This window comes from Endocarpon pusillum (assembly GCF_000464535.1).
Source record: "Endocarpon pusillum Z07020 unplaced genomic scaffold scaffold1776, whole genome shotgun sequence".
Taxonomy (NCBI): domain Eukaryota; kingdom Fungi; phylum Ascomycota; class Eurotiomycetes; order Verrucariales; family Verrucariaceae; genus Endocarpon; species Endocarpon pusillum.
Window position 1 is genome coordinate 17,893 of NW_006916073.1, and position 25,409 is coordinate 43,301.

Here is a 25,409-nt window from a genome sequence, read left to right on the forward strand (position 1 = left end):
CTTCTGTGAGCACTACACGGGAAGCGGCCTTGAAAGTCTACATGAACTAGAAGGGCGTTGGTGTGAGTATACAGACATACAAGTATCGTGTCACATCCCCCAATTTATATATCCATCAGCTCTTTCAGATCAATTTGTGTACCTGCATATCACCTTCTCTCCAACCAACACCGAATCCAGCAGCCTTTTCCACTTGATTCCATCAACATGAAATTCCCATCTTCAGTCATAGTAAGCTCGCTGCTCGTCGGCTCAACACTTGCACATCCCGTGGGCCTGGGAAAGCGACAAGAAAGTGAAAACATTGATGGCACCGTCCTACAGTTTGCCCTTTTTGTATGTCTTCCAGTGTGAGGCCCCTTCAATAACAAGACTGTTGCTGACATTAAAATCAGCTCGAACACCTCGAGAATGTCTTTTACAAGCAGGCTCTGAGCTCCTTGTCGGAGCAGCAGTTTATCGATGCTGGATACGATGCCAAATACTACTCAGATATCAAATACATTGCTTTCGATGAGGAGCAGCACGTCAAGCTCTTGACCAGTGCCCTGACTGAGGCCGGTGTCACACCAGTAGAGGCTTGTGAATACAACTTCCCCTTCACAGATGTATGTTCTCCTGGTCGGTCTTTCAACCTTACCCATCCTAACAACTACAGGTCGAGAGCTTTATCTCCTTGTCCACCGTCTTGGAAGGTGTTGGCAGCAGCGCATACACAGGTGCAGCCGGCCTCATCACATCTAAGGAATACCTCACCGTCGCCGCCTCCATCCTTGGTAAGTCTGCCTCACAGTTGATATTTAAATATGTTTAGTAACAAGACTCTACAGCCGTCGAAGCGCTCCACACCTCCCTGCAACGATCAGCTCAAGGCCTTGTCCCCGCAGCAAACCCGTACATGACCCCGCTCTCACCAAACCCCGTCTTCACCCTCGCCGCAAGCTTCGTCGTTTCCTGCCCAGAAACCAACGCTCCCCTCCCATTCGCAGCCTTCCCCGCCCTCTCATCCGACAGCGGCTCACCGCTCGCCATGGGCATGCCAGCTCACTTCTCCTTCGATGGCGACGCAGCCGGCAAGTACGCCACCTTCGTCAGCGGCCTCACCGTCGCCAGCGTCATGATGGAGGGTTCAGGAGACTCATTCGAGGTCGTCATCCCCGAGGGCATTTCAGGCCAGAGCTACGCGTTCGTCACCAACGCCGATGTTACCGGTGGTCCGGGATCGTTGACGGACGCGGCCATCGTTGCTGGACCCGCGGTGATTGAGGTTACTCCTGATGCTCCGGATTATGATCCTTCATACGAGTAAAATGCCAGATGGTAATGCGGTGGGGTGGCGGAGATTTTTGAGACATGATCTTTTGGTCTGATTAGTTAATATCATTGGAATAGCAGAATAACTCTTTGTACATAAAGTTGGATTCTTCCTGCATGATCTTCGAGCCTCTCGAATCTACGTGAAGGCAACATAATTACAAAAACGTTTACCACTCACGACTCAGAGCTTTCTGGTTGTTTTTATGTCTCTTAACCTTGCTGCGCTGTGAGGAATGTGTGCATCTACATCGCCATGTCTGACGCTCCACGGATTGCCACTCCACCATTCTAGGGATCAATTTCGATTCGTCGTGTAAGCATCTAACTTACAACAAGCTGCAGCTGGCATTTTGGGTTTTTCGTCTAAGAAGACATGATTGGAGATGCTGTCAATGCACCGACATCGTTCAATATACGATCCAGGGCACGACCGACCCTGCCGCAGCATCGCATCGCATCGTGAACGCAACTTGGCACACTGCAACCTTCTCCGACCGTGTGTGCGCTCTCTCGCGTTGTAGCCCCATGATGGACCTTGATGTTGCTCGGGCGCCTGAGTGCAAAAGAGATCATGAACGAACGAATCATGTTCGCCACCCAGTACAGTACAGTACAGTACGGTAGATAGACACGTAGGGATTTGGTGTTCCGAATATCTCTTTGTGTCTTGGAGATAACGCGTTCGTGGGATAAGAGCGTGATGAGTGCGGCAGGGAGATTGCATGTCTCTGCCCACTCCAAGCATGGACGGTATTGAATTTGACGGTTTCGGAATTTCTGGATCAGGGAAGATCCGGAAATATTTACACAGGTCCGTCATGACCGTGGTCACTTACTCAAGCAGAAGTCCCAAAAGCCCCTGGTGATGTTTTCTGCCAACACACAAATTTTGTATTATTCCGTATGCTACTTTGTAGAATGTGACCCGGTGCCCCGGGCTGGGAGAGTCTCTTGGCGCGCAGATATTAGCTGGCCAAGGATTGAAGGCCAGCGTTCTATCTCGTACTGAACAAAAGGCTGCCATTGTGCACCTGCCTACCCTGCTATCCGCCTGATTTATCATACCTAAAACTTCAGAGCAGGAAAACTAGTTGAAGTTAAGACCAATAAACCTTTAACCACTAACTAGATAATATAGATTTCAGAAACATTGTATTGCGCAACGAAGAATTGTCAGACCTGCAAGCCGTACGATCCCGCCTTAGGCCGCACAGGCGGTAATAAGCTGGATCAACGAGGAATCCTCCTCGTCAAGGCTCACAACCAGCTTATGTATCTGCACCTCCTGGCATCCCTAACAGGAATTCAGTATGAACAACCAAAGCTGCAGCTCCGAGGTATACGCCAAGCTTTCCCAACTCTTTTGAAATGGGCATTAATACTCTGGGTTTCACAATCCCTGAAAGTGCTGCCTGATTTTGGCGCACCCTATTGTCAAACGCCACAGACATCATTACAAGATTCATAAATTCAAACTCCTTTGGACAATTGCAAGCCCGTCGCTCTTCACAATGACAACGTCGCCTCTAGGAGTCACCAGAGCTCTTATGCGGTGGCTCGAGCTCCGCCAGCAGTGTGGCACTGGGAAGTGGCGTGTGTACGGTTTGTCTGAGACTTGATCTTCGATCGACATTGAACAGATCCAGCCGTCATTGTTAAGAAACACGAGCTGAGATTTGTATATGCCGATCAGATTCTGGGTTTCAGGAGCAACACGGTTGAATCGCTCCAGTGTAGCTCGAGTCACGGCAACAGAATTAGGTGAAGCAGAAACCTCCCAAACGATGGGCCGAGTGAACGGATCGCTGTCGTAAGCTGCCAACATATTCTCGCCAAACTTGACGAAGTAGACACCGCTGTCTCGAGTATCAAAACTGACTCGTTCTATCGGTTGTGTCACCATGCTCTCAGTGGTAGGTGGCGAGTTACTGTCCCGTGACCATCTCGCAGCGTGAATGCCGTGTGATTCAATCTCATAGAGTCGTCTCTTGTGTCAAGGGTGTGTGGTCCACTTTTGTGACGGGGTTCTAGTCGGCTCCGGATGCTCACACTGGTGCGTGAGTGTATCGTCTCCGTTTAATGTCCACACATGGTCCGTGAATGGGTCAGATAACAGGAGATATTCACCATCAACACTGCTGATGATTTGTCGTATCGGTGACTCGATTCTTCGCTCAAGCACTGGGAAAATCTGCCAATTAGGCCTTATTCTTGTCGAAGTCCTTAAGGCCGCTCTATCTAGATCGAGCTATACGTGGGTGAACCGCGCAACTACACCGTACTGCGCTGCGCAACCCTCAAGACGTTCAGCTATTCGTTATTCCATGTAGCCTTTTGAGTTCCTGCATTGCTTCTGTCGTCGAAACTCGGGGTGATTCACCGTTCTACTTGGTCTTTGGCGGCCATGGCACAAGCTGCATGGCAAATCAGAGAGAAGCCTTTAGACAGGCTCGACAATGTTGAGAAAGACCGTAGCTGGACAACGCGTGAACTCTCGTCCTCGTCATTTGCACCAGAAAAGCATATCATGCTGATGGTAGTGGACAGACCTCCCTCCCGGATCAGAAATTTTATCGATGGAGCCCTCTGGAGCAGCAAGCTTCTGGTCGAGGACGGCGCGGATCAATGTGCGCTTGTCTACAGGCGAGGATAAATCATATTTTTTCAAGGTTGGTCTAACAAGCGATATATCCTTGTCTCTATGCCTCAGGCTAAATCATGACCTCTGCAGCTTATGCACGGTGAAAGGGGGAAACTCATGGCAGAACGCGAATACAAATCAACGCATGCTATACACAGTTGCACCTGACATGGTCCCTGAACCATTAAGCTGGAGTACTCTCGAGGCCAATCCAGATGGACACTTCTTTCTCTGCAAATTTGTCAACCTGGCCGACGAAATCCCCGACCCCTCCTTGGTCTGCAAGAAGCTGGCAGAACTTCATAGAAAAAGCATCACAATGTCACCGAATGGGATGTATGGATTCGAAATGCAACTTGCAATGGCATCTTCCCTCAGGACAACACCTGGAATGATTCTTGGGAAGCTTTCTTTATCCAACAGATGGATGGTGCATTTAAGGCAGAAGAGGAGGTACGTGGATCCTGCGAATATTACAGGCGGCTGCTGCCGCCGTTGTTTGAGAAAGTCATCCCGCGGCTTCTAAGGCCACTAGAAACGGTGAAAACTCACTGAAGCCCGCACTCGTCCATGGTAAGGATACACCGGTTGAACACTTAAGACGTACTGACGGCTACTCCAGGGGATCTTTGGGACGGCAATGTGTCATTCCTTGTCGAGACTGATGAGTTCGACTCGCTTGCTCTATCCTTGCCAGCAGAATAAATCAAGTGAGGCTGACCATCATAGGCCCTACATCTATGATGCCAGCGCCTTCTGGGGACACAACGAATGTGGGTTTTAAACATTTCCCCTTCATTAAGGCTCTAACCCATACTGAATTGACACTAGATGATTTACATAATTAGCAAGGTGCCAGGTTCAGCCTAAGCAAAGAGTATGTCAAGGAGTATTTCAAAAATTTCCCAATGTCTTCCCCGCAGGAAGACTAAGATAACAGGAATCTCTTATATTCCATGTAAGGTTTTTGACATTGCAAAACCTCAGCCGCTCGTACTAAACCTCTGTTCAGATGAGCTGATCTCCACTTATCCTTCCTGCATCCCTCGACCACGAAATTTCGTGCACTGTAAAGCCTCGACACACCTTGATTTTCTCATACAACCTACTAATTCCCGGCAGTGTAGTAGCTGCTATCGAGGAACTTGTGCGAAAATTTCTGAATGGTTATGAGGGTTCTTTCGACTGCAAAGGGCGAAGGGCCCGAGACAGTGTTTCATTAGGGAAAGCTGTCTCGAGAGATGTTCATGGACGCTGCACCCCCACAACGGTTGGTAGTGGCATGGTTGTTGATCAGCAGGACGAGATGGTCCCCAGCGCCGATCCGTACAGGCAGATTCAGGGGCCTACATCCATAAAAATGGAAAATGCAGCGGATGCCATAGGCATGGCCGTATACAGCCCAGAAAACACTGGGTCTGAAGTTCGTTTTGGGGAGTCAGCGATCAGCCCGATGAGTGGTTCGGAAGCAGGCATTCACAAGCGCTATGAGCGCTTCGACTCTAGCAGCTGAACAATGATTCGTTGCTGTTCAAAGAGAAATTGCCGTCCCGGATTGATGATCTGCGTAGTTGCGAGCACCACTTTTTGTTACGTCCTCGCACTCCAATGGTGTTCAGCCCCCTTATACTTGTTAAGACTGACCCAAGGCAAATGTTAAAATTTCACAATGGCAAGATATCTTGCACTACCCAGCAGCCGACATATTCGGCTGCTGCGGCTTCAGTCTAGCCCCTCGCCAAACGAAATCAATGGTACACTTATTACCGCATCTCTCGATGACCTAGAGCTTGAAACCATTCACAGCTATCATGCACTGTCTTACGTATGGGGCGAGATTGATTCGGGCCACGAGATCATCCTCAATGGCTGGTCTTGCTTGGTCCATAAGAACCTTTGGTCTTTCTTCTTGCATTACAAGCATGATGAGTTGTCGTCCTACCTATGGATCGATGCGCTATGTATTGATCAACAGAACATAGCAGAGCGCAACAGTCAGGTAACTTTGATATCAGAGGTTTACAGAGGCGCGCAGAGTGTGCTTGTTTGGCTCGGACCAGCAGACCTCAATAGCAACCATGCCATAGACGTTATCAATATTCCGGATCGTCGCTTAGCGATATATAAGAACTTAGCTGGATCCGTCTCCGAGGACGCTGAAGAAGCACTAGTAAATCTCTTCTCACAGGAGTATTGGCACAGGACATGGACCATACAGGAGTTTTTACTGGCAAAGAAGTTTGAGATCGTATGTGGTTCCAAGCACATCAATGAGCTAGTGATAGGAGATTTCTGTCAGGCGCTAGGGATAATCCGGTGGGAAAACATGAGTCGTCTCACGAACCTATTGAACACTAGAGGCCTAGGCCTTCTCAATCAGCGCAGCCGGAAAATGAAGAAGGCCTCGCTTCTTGATCTAGTGGTCCAAAGTCGTGCATCATTGTGTTCGGACCCTCACGATAAGATATATGCCATGCTCGGTCTGGCGTCCGATTGCACAGCTGAGAGAACAATTCCAGTCGATTATTCAACACCACTCGAAGAGCTCTTCTGTAGGGTGTTGACCTTTTGTGATATACATTCAAATGACATTTTCCAGTACGCGCATCTCCTGAAGCATGCCCTGAAGATCAAAGCACCAAAGCAACCCAGAAAAGAAAGTTCAAGGACAGAAGCGGGCACAAAATCCAAGAGACTTGCCAGATCTTCATCTAGTCCAACACGAAAACCTATCGACCATGATGACTGTACACTGGAGGTGTTCGGCTTCGAAACAGGTAGACTGGTTGCAGTAGGGGAGCCCGTCCAGTTGCAATCTCCGCTCGAGCATCATACAGCCATGTCTCCCTTCAAACTAGAGGAGCTGATGAACTTTCTTCCTCGATACCCATTTACAGAAGGTTTGTATGGTAAATTAGACTATGGCTGGGATATAATCACAGGTTGACTCGTTCGACCTTTCAAGATTAAATGTCCGCATTCAGCTGCTGGAATCCATCAGTGATCGCTCCTTTCCGACTTCGAAAATGATCGTCAAGCCTCAGTCCTCAATGTCTCCCCGTCTTGCAGGCGCAGCCTCAATGTTCCCGCATCGCATTTCGTGGCCTTTTGTCGCGGCACTGACTTTTGGCCATTGCAGCAAGAATGATAGAGTGGTCCAGCTGCCCGGATTTGATATCGCGTTGACAATGTCTGCGGAGGAACTACCACGTCTCACCGGTGTATTGATATGTGCTAGAACGGAGGAACGGCAAGATTCGTATCGCGGTCAGAATTTTCGACATTCCAGGATTTCAAACATGACTTCATACGCAGCCCAGCCGATTCTCGAGACATGGAGGGCACGGTCAAGCTCCGCATGACCCCTTATGACCTGCTTGAGCTTGTGCGCTAGGATGAGGTCTTCAGGGATCGTCTTTGAAGTTTTAGGCTGTGCTGTCAGATAAATTAGTCGACTTCTGGTATATAATTGTGGGATTCTGATTGCGACGAGGCTACATATCCGTGTCCTGACGTCTTGGAGCTGGAGCGTAGTCGTCCGGGAGAGATGCGTTCAAGGTGTAGCGGCCAGCGAGGTTGGAGAATTTTGTTTGAGATGACAATGCCATAGGTTTTATCCCATCCGCCGGCAGACAAGGGTGCTATCTGATGCTACCAACGCTGTCGATCTTGTTGATTTGATCTGCAATAACTTTTACCACGTGAGTTTTGCCGTCTACTACTTTGAGATGGTATTGTCAGAATCCCTGCGCATACGATACGTATCTGTTACGTATTAGCAGGATGATACAGGGGTCCCCGCATGCGAAACGCACGAAACGCTCTTGTAACTTTTACGCCCTGTTATTTATGGCAGTGAGCATTGCTATACGAATTGAACGCTAAATGCTGTTTCTGAGCTGTTGCAGTAATGCGCTCCTATAGCTATTAGTGTGAGCAAATGCTCCTCTTGATAGGAGTAACTCAATCAATTCAATTGGTATCTCCGTACGCTATTTGCTACATCCTCTAACAGGTATAAGTCCACGGTGGGTGCTATGAAGCCTAGCAAGATCTAACCAGTCTGGTCCCATATTGGAAGAAAAAATGTGGTGACAACTCTTATCACTAATCTTGTTTGAGCTTATTTGGGCAACATACGTTAATGGCATCAGTGCCGCCAGGTGGGATAACTATTGCCTCCTACAATGATTACTGCGGTATCCAGTCTATCAATATAATATACTACTCTCGCACTGCTTCCGATGTAGACAGACATCCATATCCACACTAAACCAGGACAAGCATCATCTAGATAGTTTAACTTGCAAATCTCATGTCATGGATGCTGAGACATCCTGTGTCATGCTCCATTTTGGATCTTCAGATGTTGGATAGCTCGGAATGCCTCGATACCAAAAGCTTCCATTCGTTCAATGTTGTTCTGCCAATCGACCCAGACCAAACCATGAAGTAGACAATCCGGAAGATCGTTGAACTTCACCAGACTGCCCAGAGCCTTTCTCCCTGACTTTTTGATGCCTCCGTTTGATATAGGCTCACAATGTAAGTATCTTGAATATTTGCAAATATACTTGCAACACTTACTACGTGTCGAGCAGGATAAAGAAATGGCTCTGTTCTCTCTCAAAAGCTGCGTAGGGCGGAGAAATAAGTACAAATTCGCCACACGGCACAGCGAAATTAGAAGCGAAATTGCAGTAGAAATTGACCAATCAAAAGCAGGCGAAACGCAGGGTTTCGCGTAGAAAATCCAACCAATGAGCGCTCCTGCAGTTCAAACTACGTGATCTTTTAGCCAAAGTACTACTAGCGTCTAGCTAACAATCCTTAGCTAGCACCGCGCTTGCTAGGTCTTGCTTTAGTTAGGGTGGTTCTAGATGAGCACGGGCTGTCAAGAATTTTGTCACATCAAAAACGGGGTTGTTGTTTGGACAGACGAAACCGTAGGAATATATTCTATTCAATGGACCACATTAGGGCTGTAATAAAGAAATGAAGAAGTTACGGGTAGGTAATTTGTGTGTTTTGTTTCGATTTATCCACCACCTCAACTCGCGCAAGGTTTGGGTTACGCTTGGGCGAGTCCGCCTAGTTTCGCGAGGCGCATCCCAGGCTAACTTACCAGATGCTGGGCAACTCAGCCTCATACAGTGTTCTCTCCGTTCCCATTTATGGTGACCTGGTCATCTGAGTAGGCTGCAGAAGCACCCCATCTACTCAAATATATGGTCTCATGGCTGATCCTATATCCGTCGCTGGAACGGCCGTAGGGGTTGTTTCCTTAGGCTTGGCTCTCTGTCATGGATTGACTGAGTATCTTCAAGCCTTGGAATGCAGAAAAGAAGACCTCGAATCAACATCCCGTCAGATCGATTGTCTTCAAAATGCGCTGAACGTCATCAGCGTTGCGCTGCCAAAATTATCGTCAGACCATCACAATGCTGGACACGCGGTTGAGAGGTGCCTCCACTTGTGCAAAGATGAGATGAAACGATTATCCGATAGGCTGGAAGTGTTGAAACATCAGTCACACTCTGATAGCTTCGACCAGAAGCTTCGACTGCAGGCGCGGAAGCTTGCATACCCGTTCAAGCAGGGTAGCTTACGTCGTCTCGAGGACAGTGTATTGAAAATCAACGAAATTTTATCTACGGCATTACAAGCAGCGGGGTTGTCCGTCACACTTAATTCCTTCTCTTTTGTCTACCCATATCCATGGCACGTCTCGCGCAAATATGTGACTAACTCTGCAAATCTAGGGATGTCAGTGGTGCTCAGCTTGAAACGCTCTCGCTCCTCGCAACAAAATCAGAGAATACGGCTCACAATGTGTCCTCAGTCATAGACAGCGTTTCGACACTGAACTCAGACCTCAAGTCAGTTAAGTCTATGCTGTCAAGGAATAATGATCGCACAATATGTCTCAGCTCCATGATCGAACAAAGTGTTCCCAAGATTCGAGATGAAATCTCTACCGCAATCCCGCAGATCCAGTCCGCTTTGCCCAGAATAGAACTCAGTGTTGCAAAAGCCGCCTCTAGCAACTTAGATATAGCCCAGATTTTGACGGTGATGTCTGGAGACATCGAACGTGTTGAAGAAAACCTCAATGCTTCAAGGGAGACGCAAGATCAAAGGATGAGACTCATGCAAGAGTTCCTCAGCAATCTACACCAGTCCCAGTCTCAACAGCTAGCACGTATAGGGAGCCTGGTATGTCCCTAAACAGACTATTCCTGTTCATTGCTCACGGTAGTGAAGGAGAAAGAAATGAGGGGCCAGCGGCTGCCCTTACTTCCAAGTTTTTATGCCCCACCAGGAATCTCAGATGATTTTGATTGGCAGCAATCTGCGAACAGTTCCATCGCGTACAGAAAGAAGTACAAGCGCCGGTCTTCGCCTGTTCAAACGGGAACTCGGGACTTGGGATTGTCCCTCTGCATTTGTCCTGCAAATTATGCTTTCAAGCACTATCAGTGTCTTTCTAGGGCAATCTCTCTTTTCTACAGCAACGAGAGATATGAGACACACCTCCCTCAATGCCCATTCTACACTTCTCCCCAGCAAATCCGGAAACTTGGAGCAAGGTTTCATTCCGTTGGCTACCTGCTGTCCACAGCCATTCTAGCCACGGTATCGATGAAAACAGGAGCTAGCAGCTTTTCCATCACCCCTCACCTCTCCTTTAAGGCGATTGTACCATCCAGCTCTCCCGCATTTGCCCTTTTCTCTTGGAAGAATTACGTACGCTCCGCCACAATCAGTGAGATCCTGGATTCAATTATGCCAAGGTTATTGAGACTCTTTGCTGAACGACAGGCGTCCCCCACAGATGTAAATGAATTAGGGCAATCTCTCCTTCATGTAAAACCCACGTATATGGCTTTTTGTTTATAGACACTGATTGACTTAGGTTGCTTTAATGTTCATGATTCGGGGTCTTGAATTAGATCTCAGGACACTGCACTCTCTCCATCAGCTACTTCTGAGCCTTTTTGCTAGTGGTGTTCCTGCAGATACATGTGATATGACTGGCCGGTAAGGGATAGTCGTCTATATAGCTAGTTTACCTCTGCTGACCCCCTTTATAGATCCATCCTAGACACATGGATCCACGTTCTATCCTGGACGAATCTCGGCAGTGATAGCACATCAGCATCGATGAGTATTACTTCGGAGCTGGTTGACCACGGAGCAGAAATCTTGACTTCTGTTGGGCAGTCCTGGCTTTATCATAAAGGATCATATATGATTTCATCCTTTTTGAGGCTCTATGATTTTGCAGAGAGTAAGCAATGCTTCGACCTTGATTTTCATGTTACTGAGTTTGACCAGCCTGTCGATGTGGTCCACTTAGTATGGCTCTCATCCGACGCTCTGAGAAAGATGTCAGGCGCATTCTCGCAAAAGTCCCTTCTGCCTTGACTGAACGAAATGCTGTCGGCCAAACGCCGCTTCACATTTCGTGTGGCTGGCCTTTGGGTATAAAGTTGCTCCTGGATGCTGGGGCTCAAGATATCATTGATTGCACGGACAATATTGGCCCCCGGTATCCTGCGTTCGTTTACGCAAGTGAGTTCTCCTGCCTAGAAAGCCTTGAACTGTTGCTTGAAGCTGAATGTAGCTTCTTTCCCCTCTGCTCAATTGGAGGACAGAACAGATATTCCTGTAGCTTTGATTTCGCACTTCTATCGGGATCTCAGGATGCAGGTAGCCGACTGATCCAATCGTTGACTGACAGACGAGAGCGCTTGAAAGCATTGGCTTTGGATAATCTACCATTCGAAGAGACTGCAAAGTTCAATCTTTGCAGCAACACGATCCTCGATGAGAAATCATATGATATATATGCCGCATTGCAAGCCAATGCAGTCAACGTTCCCGAATCATTGGCTGTCCCATCAGCGCGAATATCTGTGTATCACATGTATTTTTTATCTCCGGGATTGGCTGAGGAAATGTACAAAAGAGGTTTTCATGACATCGACGCATATGATGGGCATGGACTCACTCCACTCATGAGCCATCATTCCACGGACTTATGCTTGGAATTTTGGCTGTTGTCCCACGGAGCAGATTTACATGCCACGCCCAATGTGTTACGGAGAAGCAACATGAACCTTGATGCTACCGCCGCGCATTACCTTGGTGCTAAAATCGCACATCAATTTATCAGTTACGATTTGGACAGTCGCTGCTCTAAGCTTGATTCAAAAGTGCACGATCTTGCTAACCTGCTCTGTTCCATCTTCGAACCAGACATTTGTTTGTGCGGCTGCTCCAGCAGAGGCTGTCACCCAGCCACCATGATGTTCAAAGAATTTGTTTGGCGTCTGGATATGGATGGGAGTATCAAGCACTTGTCGTGGATTGGCCAGATCATGCGTCAAACTTCTCTAATCGATGATGCTCCATGCTGGCTGCCCGGTGAAGCGATACGAGTTTTCACGTTCGACGCACTGAGTATTAGACATACATGTTGTAGATACGACGGCTTGTGGATCTGCTTGAGGGAGGAAGAAGAGAGAGAAGAGCTGCGCGAAGAAGATCGTTTCCGTCTCCAACTGCTTGAGGAACTGGTGGCAGAATTCGAAGAAAAGTATACCGAGCTTGAGGTGGGACTGGTGGAGTTCTTTGAAGGATACTGGTTGACACGAATGACTGCAGTGCTGTATGAGGGGGCTACGTTAACGGATAGAGACGAAGAGGAAGTTAGACGGATTGAGGCGATTGGTGTGATTTTGGATAGGGAGGGAGTCTGACATATCGAGCTGATCTAGAAATCAAATTCTTACGCACAACATACAACCGCCACAGTGCATTGCTATGCTTTTTCGAATTAATGATTCGACTGCTCGAGGCTTACCTGTATCTTGTAATTACAGTGCTGGGCTTTCTTCACTGGTGAATACTGTGGTATCCTGCACCGAATCTTGACCACGCGTTGGTACCCAGTTGGGTTCATCGTTTCTGCTGCCTGACCCAGAAATTTGTCACATGGCTCAACTTCGGCTCAACCTCTGCTCAGGCCGCACCGCCACTGCTCCCGCTGCTTACCCTCTTGCTCATCCTCTGTCCTGGTGCTGCTCAGGGGACTTAGTCTGGCTTCACTCATACCGCTTTTGGACTCTTACTGTTAGACGGCCACAGCCTAACAGAAAGAGGCGAAGAAAAGACGCAGAAAAGGCGCAGAAAAGGCACTGTTTTGTGTGATGGAAGTATGTAGATTCTATCTATGGCCTGCAGACGGCTATAAGACCCATATTTGGCGTGCGGCAGGTGTACAGCAGGTGCATGACACTTACTATTATTGATAATTGTTGAGAAGTGCATTCGGGACCCATTCGAGGGCTATGCACGGAGCATGCGTAGGCCGTACGCAGGCATGCGCAGGGCACGTCAAGGTCATGTGATATATCACATGACATCAATGCTAGCGCAGATATATAAGTATCTGCCCCTATTCTAGATAGAATCTATAATCTCTCTGGCCACGCCATGGCAACATACTGCTTCTGCCCTGTCTATTTCCAACAATAATCATGTCTTGCTCACAATTATCGTCCCTTTAAATTTTGGTTAATTTCTACACAAAGGTCTAATAGCCTAGTTTTAAGACCTCTAGAAGGGATAACACATTAAATCCTTACTAGTGGTAACGTTTTCAAATTGAACACATATATATAAGATTAGATTTTAAAAGTTTTTGTAGATTTCATAGCCAAGGGGAGACCTCTAGGGACCCCTCTTTATTTTTTCTACTTTTTTTTATATCTTCTTGTATTTAATAGAAGAATAAAGGATTATTTTATACACACTTTCTATACGTTTTTTCAGTGCAATCTATATGCAAATTCTGGCAAATTCTGCGCATTCTACGTGCCAATTCCATGCCCTCTTTCTTCGCATCCTGCGTGTCCATTCTGATTTTGATGGGGTATGGCTTGGCAAGAGTTCTGCAGCCTTGGCCCACTAACGCACTGCTTATTTGCTAATTAATCCCAAGAAGGCATGCAATCGTGCACTTTGACTAATTGAAAAGATAATTTCCGTAGGCCGCATTTTCAAGCTAATTGTCGCAATAGCCAATTGGACGAGCTTGGCGGTCCTTTCACATTAGATAGATGATTTCAAGTCTAATAATTAGGGCTCTGCAGAGCGGAGTGTTATTCAGTATGTTAGATTTGAAGTTCTTGCTGTTAAAGCTGCAGCAAATTTAATCTAGTTAAACCTACAGGAACGTTAAAATCAACTAGGCAGGTTCACCAGTTCAGTTCAGTAACACAGGGGATAATGATTACCAAACAATTATATTATCTTCGAGAAAATGCTCTTAAAAATCTAAGAAATTTTGTAACTGTATTGGAAATAGAACATTCTTAGTACCCTCCTCTTTAACAGCAACCTCAACAGTAGAAGGATTCGGACCCACAACCGAGACGCCGCCCTAAGGGTCTCGCCCCAACCGCACTAGGCTTAGTCTTAGGCCAACCAGGCGGTGCGCTGCCAACTGCGCGCCATCCAACTAACTTATGTGGCGTTTCGCACATGCATGTAGTTAGGACGCCAGTCAATCATCAACCTTTATCCCTTGGGAGATTCTAGATCCTCCGCCATCTCTTTCCCACGTGCCAACTTCTCATCCGCTGTCAAGTCGCTCTCAGCCTTGCGTATCCGCACGAAGGCAATCATTATGGCGAGCGCTGCCAACTGAACAGCGAGCTGATACCAGAACACAGCCTGATAACTCTCCTTCAGGCCCAAATGGGCTGTTTCAAAATGCGTTACGTCTGCGAAGGAGAGTACAAAAGCGATTCCAAGGAAGAGCAAACTGTTGAGCAATGCTCCAGCGAGTCCTTGCTGGCTTGTTAGAAGACTTGTGGTGATGAACACGTTGGCCACGTTGTAACTGATGTCAATTCCGACAGTGGCGCCAATCATAGCGGGGAAAACGTAGGCCCAGTAATTGGCTCCTGTGGGAGCCAAGGCAAAAAGTAAAGACGTGATGATCCAGCCAAAGGCACTTATTATGAGCAACACCGTGCCAGAAAGCAGATGAAGAACGTAGCCACCAGTAATAGCGATGATGCAACCTCCTAGACCCATTGGTGCGAACCAAGCCACAAGTTGCAGGGGCGAGCCTCCCATTATGTCCTGCATGTAGAAAGTTCCGTAGAGAAGGAATACCCCGAACACGCCGTACGAGAGGAACAGGGACAGGAATAGCGGTTTGATGTAGGGAATATCGAAGAGAGTGGGGGGCAGTAACGGAGCCGTAGCCACCCACCCTTCGACGTAGACGGCACCCATAAGTAGGAGCGAGCCAACAATTAGAGTGATGTAGATGTAGGGTGTCCTCCATCCTTGTGGCGCGTGCGAGCTGTCAGTGATGGCGTAAACCACGAGCACTAGGCCGGACACAATCAGGATAGATCCCATCCAATCCATCTTTAAGCCCAATGCTTTTCTCTCTTCCGCGTCATTGGGCACAGTCCAAAAGGCAGCTAGAATGGTCGACAAGACTAGTATAGCACCAATCCAGAAGTACCATCCAAACCTCAGGTACTGCCCAGTCAGGCCAGCGAAAAAGACACCAATGAAGAAGCCCAGTGGTGCTGCGGCTCCGTATAGACTGAAGACCAGATTCTTCCTCGGACCAGGCCTGTATATCGCCCCCATGAGCATAACTCCAGCCGGTAGAAAAGCGGCACAGCCCAAACCCTGCAGGGCTCGGCAGAAGTCGAACATGAGCTGATTGTGGGAAAAGCCGGCGATCAGAGACCAGACACAGAACCAAGCCAGACCACCAAGATACATCGGATAGCCCCCGTACATATCACCAAGTCGACCGAACGGCAGGAGGAAGGCTGCTGTGACGAGCGAGAAAGCACTTGATGGCCAGACTTGGGATGCCTGAGGTATATCGAGCCTCTCGACTATGGTTGGTAGAAGGACACTGAAGCCGCTGACGAAGTACTCCTGTAAGAAGTACGTGTTAAAGTTGTACGACGAACCATGTCGGGAAGGGACCAAATGAGCCTACCACCGTGATCATAGAAGCGAGGAGAGAGTAACAGAAGCAGATTTCAGCCGTCAAGGATTTGAACTTTGGCGGCCTCTCTCGACCCAAGCGTTCTATCCGTGCTTTTTCATCCTCATCGACACCATTGGTACCATTCTCATCCTGATTTCGGCTGGCATCTGCTTCAAAGGCCCGGGACTGAACCTGAGGTATGGAGATGGAGTCGGTCGGTGAGGCGACGCGAGAGAGCGAACTTCGAACCATGGTGGACAATGGTGAGTGGTGACTTGCTTCAGGCGAGCGAACAGTGAGGGGATGGATTGCATCGAGGGCAAAGACATGATTAAGTAGCGCCCACGAGTGACTGCAAAGCCGGAGGGATCTCAAAGTAGGAGTGATTTCAAAGCAGGATAGATTTCAAAGCAGCAGTGATTTCAAAGCACGAGTCTACGAGACGAGGCTGTCGGGCAATGCATGAAATGAGCTCTCGAGGTCTACGGAAATGACCAAATCGAGGTCTTCGGGAAAGACCAAATCGAGGTCTTCGGGAATGACCAAATCGCGGTAGCGTATGCGGATGCGCCCGTCCCGCTGTCAGCCGCTGATCTGCAAACCGGCATATCCCCTATTTACCTAGATGGGTAATATTCCTTTTTGGGGTTAGTTCACCTGGAGCATTTAGCGCGATAATTTTGCTGCAGCCTTGGCAGAAGGAACACCAAATTTTTGGAGCAGGAACTTAATAAATGTTTCTATACCGAATAACTATATTTATATAAATCTCAAAGCTACATAATGGTCTGTGCTTCAAGGCTATTGAAAAGTTTCCTTCTTATAGTTATGGGTCTAATCGTAAGAGTGATGCAGGCAGAAAAGTAGACACTTATACCGTGATTTCAGCGTGTAGAGATCAGCTTCCCTCCTCATCTGTCGCTAACCAGTCCAATAAGTTCCGATTTCCCTCAGATCGTCAACCAGATCAGGCGGGTTCTCCAAACCAGCAAAAAAGCCCCCAAACTCGTGGTCTATTTGATTTGTCAGCGAAAATTCCTGTCGAAAAAAAGAAATTTGTCGACTTTGACACTACCTACTTCGGTACATGACCAGATTTCCCATCATCCGCAACACATCTTCGGGCCAGAAACCAACCGTATACTTGAAAAAGCTCACCAGCATCGGCGCGTCCGTATGCGCCCTCCGGTATGTCCCCTCCCTAAATGGAAGTTCGGGGTCTTGAGCATACATATACACAGACGGCATAAATGAGTCAGTCAAGTAGTATAGTGAGATACTGCGCAGGATCTCGTTGTGGGTAAGCCGGGAGGGGCACTCTCCAGCCCTGACGTCAGCCCCTGCGAGTGGAAATTTAGTTTCGTCCAATAGACGAAATGGCAGAACTGTTTTTTATGGGGATGCACTTACAGTCTATCCACTTCTCGCCCATCCAGGCCAGCTGACCCACAGGGTTGTCGTACAGAGAGAGGCCAATCGTGTTCGGCTGAACATGACGTGAGCTTTCCTCCTCAATATTGTCTACTTACCTACCTTGTATATATGCATAAGTACATAGCTGGTGCCATTATAGGTCCAATCCATCGCTCGCTTGTGTTCAAACTGTTCCAGCGGCGAGAGCGTAATTTCTCGCGCCGCGATTTCTTCAGAGGTGGAGCAGTAGAAGGGCACGACAGGAAAGTGTGCAGCCCTTGTTGTGGTGTTGAAAGTATCGTACAGAGTAAATGCCAGAAACCCGCCAATAGATGTTCCATGAACGCCAAAGGTGTCATATCCAAGAACATCTGTCATGAGAGTGTTAAAAACGCGGGCTGTGTCAGCTAATGTCCAGTTTCCAGGTGGTGAGGTCGAGAAGGCGATGCCTGGGAGGGATGGAACGACGACATGGAAGGAGACTGGCTTTTCTGTTGACGTCTTGGCCTTCTGCGTCAATGGGTCGATAACGGGTAAAAATTCCATGAACGTGCCAGGCCAGCCGTGAGTCAAGAGCAACGGGATTGCGTCTGGATCATCGGAGATTTTATGAACGAAGTGAATGGTTAATCCTTCAATCGTGGCCGTGAAGTGCTTAAAGCTACATAGAATGTAAGACTCAAATGTTAATTGTGCCTTGATGAAATAGTTCACGAACCTGTTCAAATATGCTTGCTCCTTTTCCCAGTCAAACTTATTCAACCAATTTTCGCGAAGACTTTTCAAAACTTCGAGGTCGATGCCAGAGGAGGGTTCGACGCCAGGGTACTGAGGCTTCTCGGGAAGCTGGGTGTTCTTGATAAGTCTCATCATGCGTGGGACACGCCGAGATAGGTTAATTGTGAATGGACGCAAGTTGAAAGACTGATCTGATATAATCCGCCCAGCAGCTTGAAGGCATAACAAGCTCAAAATCACAAGGGAGTTTAGTCTTGAAGCCATCACGGACGTTTGATGGCGATTCCCAGAAGCCCAGACCACCCAGGTATTTATGCTGTCAATCGCGCAGCTTGAAACTGTAATCACTTGATGTATGCCCTTCTCTATCAGGGCCCAGTTAAGTCCTCGTACATCAAAGTTAAGGACATTTGATATCGTGATCATTCATGCAAGTGGCTGGTATATGCACGGAGGGCACTGGTAAAACATCTTACCGTACACTAAATTTGTATATTGCCGTGTCTCCTTTCGACGCGGAGCCTTTCATTTTGGGACACTTAAAATGGCAATTGGCCCTCATCAAGTTGATCCCTTAGCTTCCGCTTTATCTAGGCATAAGATTTCACTATGTCCTGCCTTACGGGGCATACGCTACGGTCATTAGCACCCCAGCAAGTAAGTTACGAAACGTTTTCTCAAGCTGGTCATTTTCTCTTGCCCGCGTGAATACAGCAAAAAAGCGGACGGAATCAGGTTATTGAAGATGGATTGACGTACTGCACATTTGACTCAGTGTTACATTGGAAGAAGAGAGCATATTCCTAGATCCTGCTACGGCAGTGACTCTCGAACCTTTCGCTTACGACGCAATTCTCGTACGACGCCATTGATACCATTTATAACCTATTTAGTAAATGGGTGTACATTTAGCATTGGTCTAGGCACATCTGGAAATCTCCGGAGCCCGGGCCGAGGGGCGGCGCGGGCCAGATTTGATCGACGACAATTGCAAATTGAGAAATCATAATTCAACAGCAATATCGGCTCGGGTACCTTCTTGAGAAAAACGAAATCGGTACCTCCGTCGTGAACAAGCAGAGCCTGGGCACCGATATCGCTGCGGTCCTCCCACTCATGGGAAACTTGTCTTGTGATAAGATACGATCTCACTATCAATCGCAGTTGACTCGTAACATTTCTGGCGGCGCCTGCCCCCTTGATAATGCGTCCGTAGCTCGAATATCATCACAAGTCTGCGGAGAGACAATCACCTATTGCACAACGAATACTGCCGATATGGCGTATTCGATCAACGACAGCATCATCCTGTTCAGCTTGCTCGGTAAGCACACGAATCATCCGAGCCTACAGGGAGCTGTGCATAGGGAAAGTGATTGCACTCTAAATTGAAATGCTATCCAGACCGTAGATGAGTGTGTTGCCAGTAAATGTAAATGACCTTGTCTCGATAGAGTAGATAGCCTTTGACCCCTCAATTCCACTCATCTCCCATCATCCGTTCCCTAATCCTTTCAATATTTTCACATCCTAGATCTCTTGCCGCTTCGTAAGCTAGACGATACGCATGCATATTCTCAGAGATTAAGGGCCGTTTGTCACTCCAACCTGTTAGCGCCCGGATCTTTTCGCTATTAACCCACTGGCTATACCCAAATACTAAATCCAAACCCTGGACATCGATAGTCTCCGGTATATTGTCCGCAGACACCCCAAACTGAGTATCCCCTGTAAAGCCGTACTCAGCCGCCAGCGCCGCTCCAACCTCTTGAAGCGTTACGTACCGCCGTCCGGAGATATTGAATACCTGTCCGGCGATAGCAGCGCGCCCTCTTTTCTGCGTACAATTGCCAGATACATCACCTACGTCATTGTCTTCGAACAAAGCCATCCTTGCAAGCGCGACATATCCATCCGCGCAATCATCAACATGTATCCCGTGCAGGATCGTGTCTGCGTCAGCAGTGAACTTGAGGACTTTAGCCGTAGCTCCCTTATTCTTTTCACTAGCAAGAGCGGCAGCAAATGCAGCAGCATATTCGAACCCGACCCCGTAATAGCTCCCGCTATACCCAAACACCGGCGTCGCTCTTACAACGGCAACATCAAACGCGACCCTACCCTCATTCTTCCCCGCTACCGCTAAAGCCCTTAGTGCGCCCTCCATTCGGCAGCGTACGACTTTATGCGGATTAAGCGGGGATGTCTCGCTATGCTCCTTTAACCGTGGATCGCCATGCAGTTTAGTTGTACCGTAATCTTTACACCCCGAGGACCACAGGACGAGCGGGTAGACAGGTTTTCCCCTGGGAGCAGACGCAGAAGCTTCAGCCAGCCCTTGCACAAGCACTAATACTTCGTCCCAGTGCTGCGCCTCTGCGACGGGGTTGGACTTAGAGGGTTCCGTACAGTTAACGATCACATCCCATGTGCGACTGTGCGAGAGGATTGCCTGGCTTACAGAGCGAGTGTCGGAGATTGAGCCCACTATAGGGATAACTTCCTCTATGGCGAGGGCGCGGGCGGTAGATGCGCGCCGTACGAGGCCATACACCTGGAAATAAAAGGAGCGTAGCATAGCGGCGCGGAGGAAGGCACGTGAGATAGCGGAGCCGAGGTAGCCATTTGCACCGATAACGAGGACTCGAACAGGCTCCGGAGAGGACGCAGAGGTGCTGCCCATCTTCGGTATGTATATGAATAGTTTGGCTTTTGGCGAGGTGACGGATGCTAGAGATAGGGCTAGTATTGAACGTGATGCAGGGCCGTGATCTTGACTGAACTTCGACCGCTGTAAGGATGACTGAGGAATGATGCGTAATTATTCACATTCCTAGGAGAGTGAATATTTAAACAGTCTAAGATTTCTAGATTATTACACGTAAGGGGTAGACGTGATTGTGGAAGTAGCGGGATGTTTTATGCCGGTGAAGGATGTGGTAGACGAAAGGGAGCAGTGGGTGGGAGTCGTTGGTAGACTAGGGACTGAAGCGGCATTGCTGTGAATGGCCACGCGCCTATAGTTAGCTCGCGGCTTGATGGAGAGCAACATCAATGGCCGATGAATTGACGCATTTAACAGAGCGGTATGGGGCGGGAACAGCCACATCGGAGACGGCCCGAGAGCGGGGCATGACTAAGTTAAGTATCAGTCAAGGAAAGTATGCTGCATGTGAGGACTGACCATGCATTCTGACCTCGCTTGCTACGATTGTAACATGGGAACCAACGTTGGATCGCTTGGTCGGTCTTTAGTGCCACTGGGGTAATACTGTATAGTACAGCTATTCTCTTATAAGCTTAGCAATCAAGTACAGCTGCCGATCTAGGCGTTAAGTACTAGCGCTATGCTAGGGATATGTAGTACAGTAAATAGATTCTAGGCGTTCTATTTGGCGGGGTAGGCATTGTGGTTTGTAATCTGGGTTGACTCTGAAAACTACTACTTAAACATGGCTCAACAGCTTCTTCGGAATGTGTTCAGACAAACTCTCACAGTCCATCTTCGAACTTACCTGCCAACAGTAGCCTGGCCTTTGCGTTGCAATTTTTCACCCCACCACTCCGTCACGATGTCGACGCTTCAATACTACGCTTATCATAAACATGGTGTCCGCCTGCGTCAGAGGAGCAACTACAGCCAGGCTGTTCGTGTTGGTGATCGCATTGAGTGTGCTGGTCAGGGTATGACATCCCTACATATCCACTCGAACACCCTGTCCCTTCCCTTTCCCCTTGGCCCCTATTCCTCTTCGTCCAGCACCTGGTTAATTCGTCCCTAGGTGGCTGGGACTACAACTCCGGCGAGATGAAGAAGGACCTATATGAGGAGATCGACCAGGCCTTCAAGAACGTTGACTATAATCTCAAGGACGCCGGCGGTAAGGGCTGGTCACAGGTCTTCCGTGTCAACTCGTACCACACCGACATGAGCGACGAGGCCCTCCGCCACATGATCAAGAACCTCAAGAAGTGGATGCCTGACCACCAGCCGTTGTTGACTTGTGTCGGTGTGACGAAGCTGGGTATAGAAGGTATGCGTATCGAGATTGAGGTCTCAGCCTATGACGATGAAGGCGCGGAGGCGGCGCGGAAGGCGAGGGCCGCGGTGGCAGAGAAGAAGAAGTGATGAAACGGTAGCGGACCTTTATATACTACGGTACCAGGCATAATTTATAGAACTCGCTCGCTACTTATCAGGAGAAGGGGTAGTAGAAGATACATGCTAAGTGGCCGTTAGTGAGAATGACAACTATTCTGTCAATTGAGGACTATATTAGTACAGTAAGACAGTGTCAACCTACTGTGCAGAGTGCGTAGAGAAGCAAGTTGATTGGTGGCTACGGGGGTAGAGAGCGTAGATCTATGTACAATTGGCTGTACTGTACAGCGAAATTAGAAGCGAAATTGCGTTGGAAATTGACCAATTAGAAGCAGTAGAAACGCAGGGATTACGCATATGAAACGCGGCCAATTGGCCCTCTCAGAAGGTCAACATGTTGTCTCCTATTGCTCACGAGCCTAATACAGAATGGCACACGCCTCGAAGAAATTGTGTTGTCAAGCACCAAGAGCGCGCTGATTAGTCGACTTTTCTGCATTTCTACTCACAAATTGTCTACGTCCAATTGGTTGATTTCTGCACTAATCTTGATGAGTCTTACGGCCAACTTGTACGTATATCTGTGCTTTCTGCGCCTTCTTTTAGACTGATCAACTTGCCATCTCGACTCATTCTACATAGCCTGCTTCATCCGTTTGAGGACCTTACACTTTGATGCAGGCTTCGGATACCGCAAGATTGTCCAAAAAAGTGTTATATCTCGAATCACGGTTCGCGACATCCTCAGCGAAAACTCTAATCGTCGTCCTCCCACAACTCGTCAACGCCCGCCCGTATTAGTTGAAGAGGAGGTCGATAGAATGATCGATATTGTTACTATGACCTATCAAAACCGTACGCTTTCTTGGAAGGCGTTGGCTCACGCTATTGAGCGCGAAGACGTTTCGAACGATACTATTCGAAGAGCTATGTACAAGCGTGGATATCACAAATGCAAGGCTTGCAGACATTCTTTCATTGAACCCGTAGCTGCTACGAAACGGCTGCCCTGGATCAATACTGAAGATCGTTATGCGCAACAACTGGTATACTGGCTGCGCTGGATGCGGAGCGACGAAGCCACAATTACAACAAGCATGTAGGGCACGAAATACGTTATACGCACTTCTGAAGACCGTCACAATCCAGACTGCGCTCAAAATTAGTTCAAAAGTGGTCAATCTTCGTTTACAGCTTGGGGCATGATTGGTTTCTGTGAAGCAGGCTACGTAGACTGAGTCAAGATAGTAAGTTTCTCAATCGAAAAGAGAGCGTAGAAAGCGCATATATACGCTCAGCGAAACAGTGCAGAGATTGCAGTAGAAATAGACCAATTAAACGCAGGCAATTTGCCACAGAAATGCAGCAAAATCGACCAATCAGCGCGCTCCTGGTGCTTGACAGATTCTATTGAATCAGTCCTTTGATCATCCTAGAAGGTCACGGGAAGAGAAGGGGCTTTAATCAACAAGATTACGCCGATCAGGTCATCAATTGAATAGTGGGCTCATTTTTCAATGACAACGGTGTTGTGGCACTCGTCTAATATACCATAAGGCCGTAACTCAGCTCATGGACTATTTGTGAAGGGCATGAATCCAGCCAAAAAAGCCAAACTGGACTGGGACATTGACTTCGTGGCTTCGCCACTCAGTTCGCCCGGTTTTAATATCATTGAGCACATCTGCAGGCTCGTCGTGGTCAAGAGCACTCTATCAAAACAAACAACCAACAAATGATTGACGTCATGCTTGAAGAATGGAGTAAACTCACGAACGCAGACATTGGGAAGCTCATCCAAACTATACCCGTGCGTATGGCGCAAGCCAAGGGATTGCGACGAAGTGGTAGTAGACTAGCCGCAATAAGAAACAGATGGTTTGACGATTACTACTACGGTATCAGGCCAAATTTGTGTTACCCCCCCTGCTGAAAAGGTTAGTATCCGTACAAAACGTACTATGTACAATTAGGTATAGACGTCCGCATTAGAGCCTAAATTTGATTAGTCTCTAAAATCAAGTTTTTTACATTCCATTAGCACCTCTAACTGCTTAACATCTTGTCTGTATCCATTAAAGCAGCTTCTGTAAGATAGTTAGAAGAAACAGCATCTTATTAGGTGCTTGTAGCTCATCCTGTCATCAAGCTCATTAGTATCCATGCAGAATTGGTAGAATGCTTCCGGAGTAGAATGAGCAGAATTTGCAGGATGAGCAAAAGTCGTGCAAAATAGGGACAGGGATGCTGACAGGGTGTATGTTTGTAAAAAACACGTTTGTAAGATATTTTGACAAACGGGGGGGTACAAAAATTCGGCCTGTAACCGTAGTATATCATTGTGTATTTGAAGTATTTGAAGCGATTGGTGAAATAATGCTCTCATGATATTTCTGCGGGGGTGGAGACTAGTGCACCCCGCCTTGTACTGCGGGGTTAGAGATGCGGCTTGTAGTCCGCCAATCAGAGTTTAGATAACCGATGTCTCTTGGCAAGTCCCTACCAGATTGACGGGCCGTTTCTAGCACACCTCCGCCGCAAGGCTCGCGCCGAGCTGCCAGGGCTACGTGTGCAACCCACTAGGTGCTTGCCGGCACGCAAACACAAAGTCACGTCCACCATAAAGTACAAAGTGACCTGAGAACAAAGAATTCTTCCGTACTCATCCCCGCTTCAATTCGTGGAATCGGAGTGCTGGAATGAGAAACCAAGGAATCAGTGGACCTGATACAGCTGGCCAGACATTTGAGGCAGGCCAATCGGACATTAAAGAGTTGCTCTGTTGGAGTCGCTTAGTTCATGGGATGGTGCGAGACGGACGGGTCGCAGGATCGACTGCCTGGATTGAGCTTGATTGCGTAATATTTTTAGCCCTCGGCATATACGAGAGACGTGGAGTAGTGACCCAAGCTAACATGAAGGCAGAAGATGTTGCAATCCTACCGCTCTAGGATTTCGGACGTCGTCTGCTTTTGATAAACTGAGGACTGGAGGCAACACAAAGTCGACGCTCACCGCTATGTAAGCTACGGAGGTGTCATCCGTACATGTTGGTAAGCTAGGTCAATACATCTAACAGGTGCATCGGAAAGATAGACCAAGCCGCTGAGCAGGGTTGGGTCCCAGATGAACGGGACGCATCTGCACGTACTGGGCATTGC

General features: G+C 48.0%; 8 protein-coding genes across 8 annotated transcripts; 4 read left to right on the forward strand and 4 right to left on the reverse strand.

Moving 5' to 3' along the window:
* Positions 1-207: 207 nt before the first annotated feature.
* Positions 208-1,309, forward strand: EPUS_08544 (uncharacterized protein; the record flags this gene model as incomplete). Its single annotated transcript, XM_007802754.1, has 4 exons — positions 208-336; positions 396-608; positions 659-776; positions 831-1,309. 4 exons carry the CDS (start codon positions 208-210, stop codon positions 1,307-1,309), a joined length of 939 nt encoding a protein of 312 aa, XP_007800945.1.
* Positions 1,310-2,779: 1,470 nt separating this feature from the next.
* Positions 2,780-3,220, reverse strand: EPUS_08545 (uncharacterized protein; the record flags this gene model as incomplete). Its single annotated transcript, XM_007802755.1, has 1 exon — positions 2,780-3,220. The coding sequence occupies one exon, from the start codon at positions 3,218-3,220 to the stop codon at positions 2,780-2,782; it is 441 nt and encodes a 146-aa protein (XP_007800946.1).
* Positions 3,221-3,721: 501 nt separating this feature from the next.
* On the forward strand, positions 3,722-5,471 carry EPUS_08546 (uncharacterized protein; the record flags this gene model as incomplete). The annotated part of the gene is made up of 6 exons (XM_007802756.1): positions 3,722-3,944; positions 4,066-4,411; positions 4,494-4,531; positions 4,581-4,626; positions 4,688-4,731; positions 5,089-5,471. 6 exons carry the CDS (start codon positions 3,722-3,724, stop codon positions 5,469-5,471), a joined length of 1,080 nt encoding a protein of 359 aa, XP_007800947.1.
* A 3,928-nt stretch (positions 5,472-9,399) lies between these two features.
* On the forward strand, positions 9,400-12,723 carry EPUS_08547 (uncharacterized protein; the record flags this gene model as incomplete). Its single annotated transcript, XM_007802757.1, has 7 exons — positions 9,400-9,413; positions 9,467-9,634; positions 9,721-10,174; positions 10,223-10,825; positions 10,875-10,999; positions 11,053-11,249; positions 11,297-12,723. The coding sequence occupies 7 exons, from the start codon at positions 9,400-9,402 to the stop codon at positions 12,721-12,723; spliced, it is 2,988 nt and encodes a 995-aa protein (XP_007800948.1).
* Positions 12,724-14,545: 1,822 nt separating this feature from the next.
* EPUS_08548 (uncharacterized protein) lies at positions 14,546-16,247 on the reverse strand (the record flags this gene model as incomplete). The annotated part of the gene is made up of 2 exons (XM_007802758.1): positions 14,546-15,940; positions 16,005-16,247. 2 exons carry the CDS (start codon positions 16,245-16,247, stop codon positions 14,546-14,548), a joined length of 1,638 nt encoding a protein of 545 aa, XP_007800949.1.
* A 669-nt stretch (positions 16,248-16,916) lies between these two features.
* On the reverse strand, positions 16,917-18,278 carry EPUS_08549 (uncharacterized protein; the record flags this gene model as incomplete). The annotated part of the gene is made up of 4 exons (XM_007802759.1): positions 16,917-17,008; positions 17,075-17,335; positions 17,406-17,481; positions 17,529-18,278. The coding sequence occupies 4 exons, from the start codon at positions 18,276-18,278 to the stop codon at positions 16,917-16,919; spliced, it is 1,179 nt and encodes a 392-aa protein (XP_007800950.1).
* A 1,342-nt stretch (positions 18,279-19,620) lies between these two features.
* Positions 19,621-20,829, reverse strand: EPUS_08550 (uncharacterized protein; the record flags this gene model as incomplete). Its single annotated transcript, XM_007802760.1, has 1 exon — positions 19,621-20,829. The coding sequence occupies one exon, from the start codon at positions 20,827-20,829 to the stop codon at positions 19,621-19,623; it is 1,209 nt and encodes a 402-aa protein (XP_007800951.1).
* An 889-nt stretch (positions 20,830-21,718) lies between these two features.
* EPUS_08551 (uncharacterized protein) lies at positions 21,719-22,275 on the forward strand (the record flags this gene model as incomplete). The annotated part of the gene is made up of 2 exons (XM_007802761.1): positions 21,719-21,830; positions 21,929-22,275. 2 exons carry the CDS (start codon positions 21,719-21,721, stop codon positions 22,273-22,275), a joined length of 459 nt encoding a protein of 152 aa, XP_007800952.1.
* Between the last annotated feature and the right edge of the window lie 3,134 nt (positions 22,276-25,409).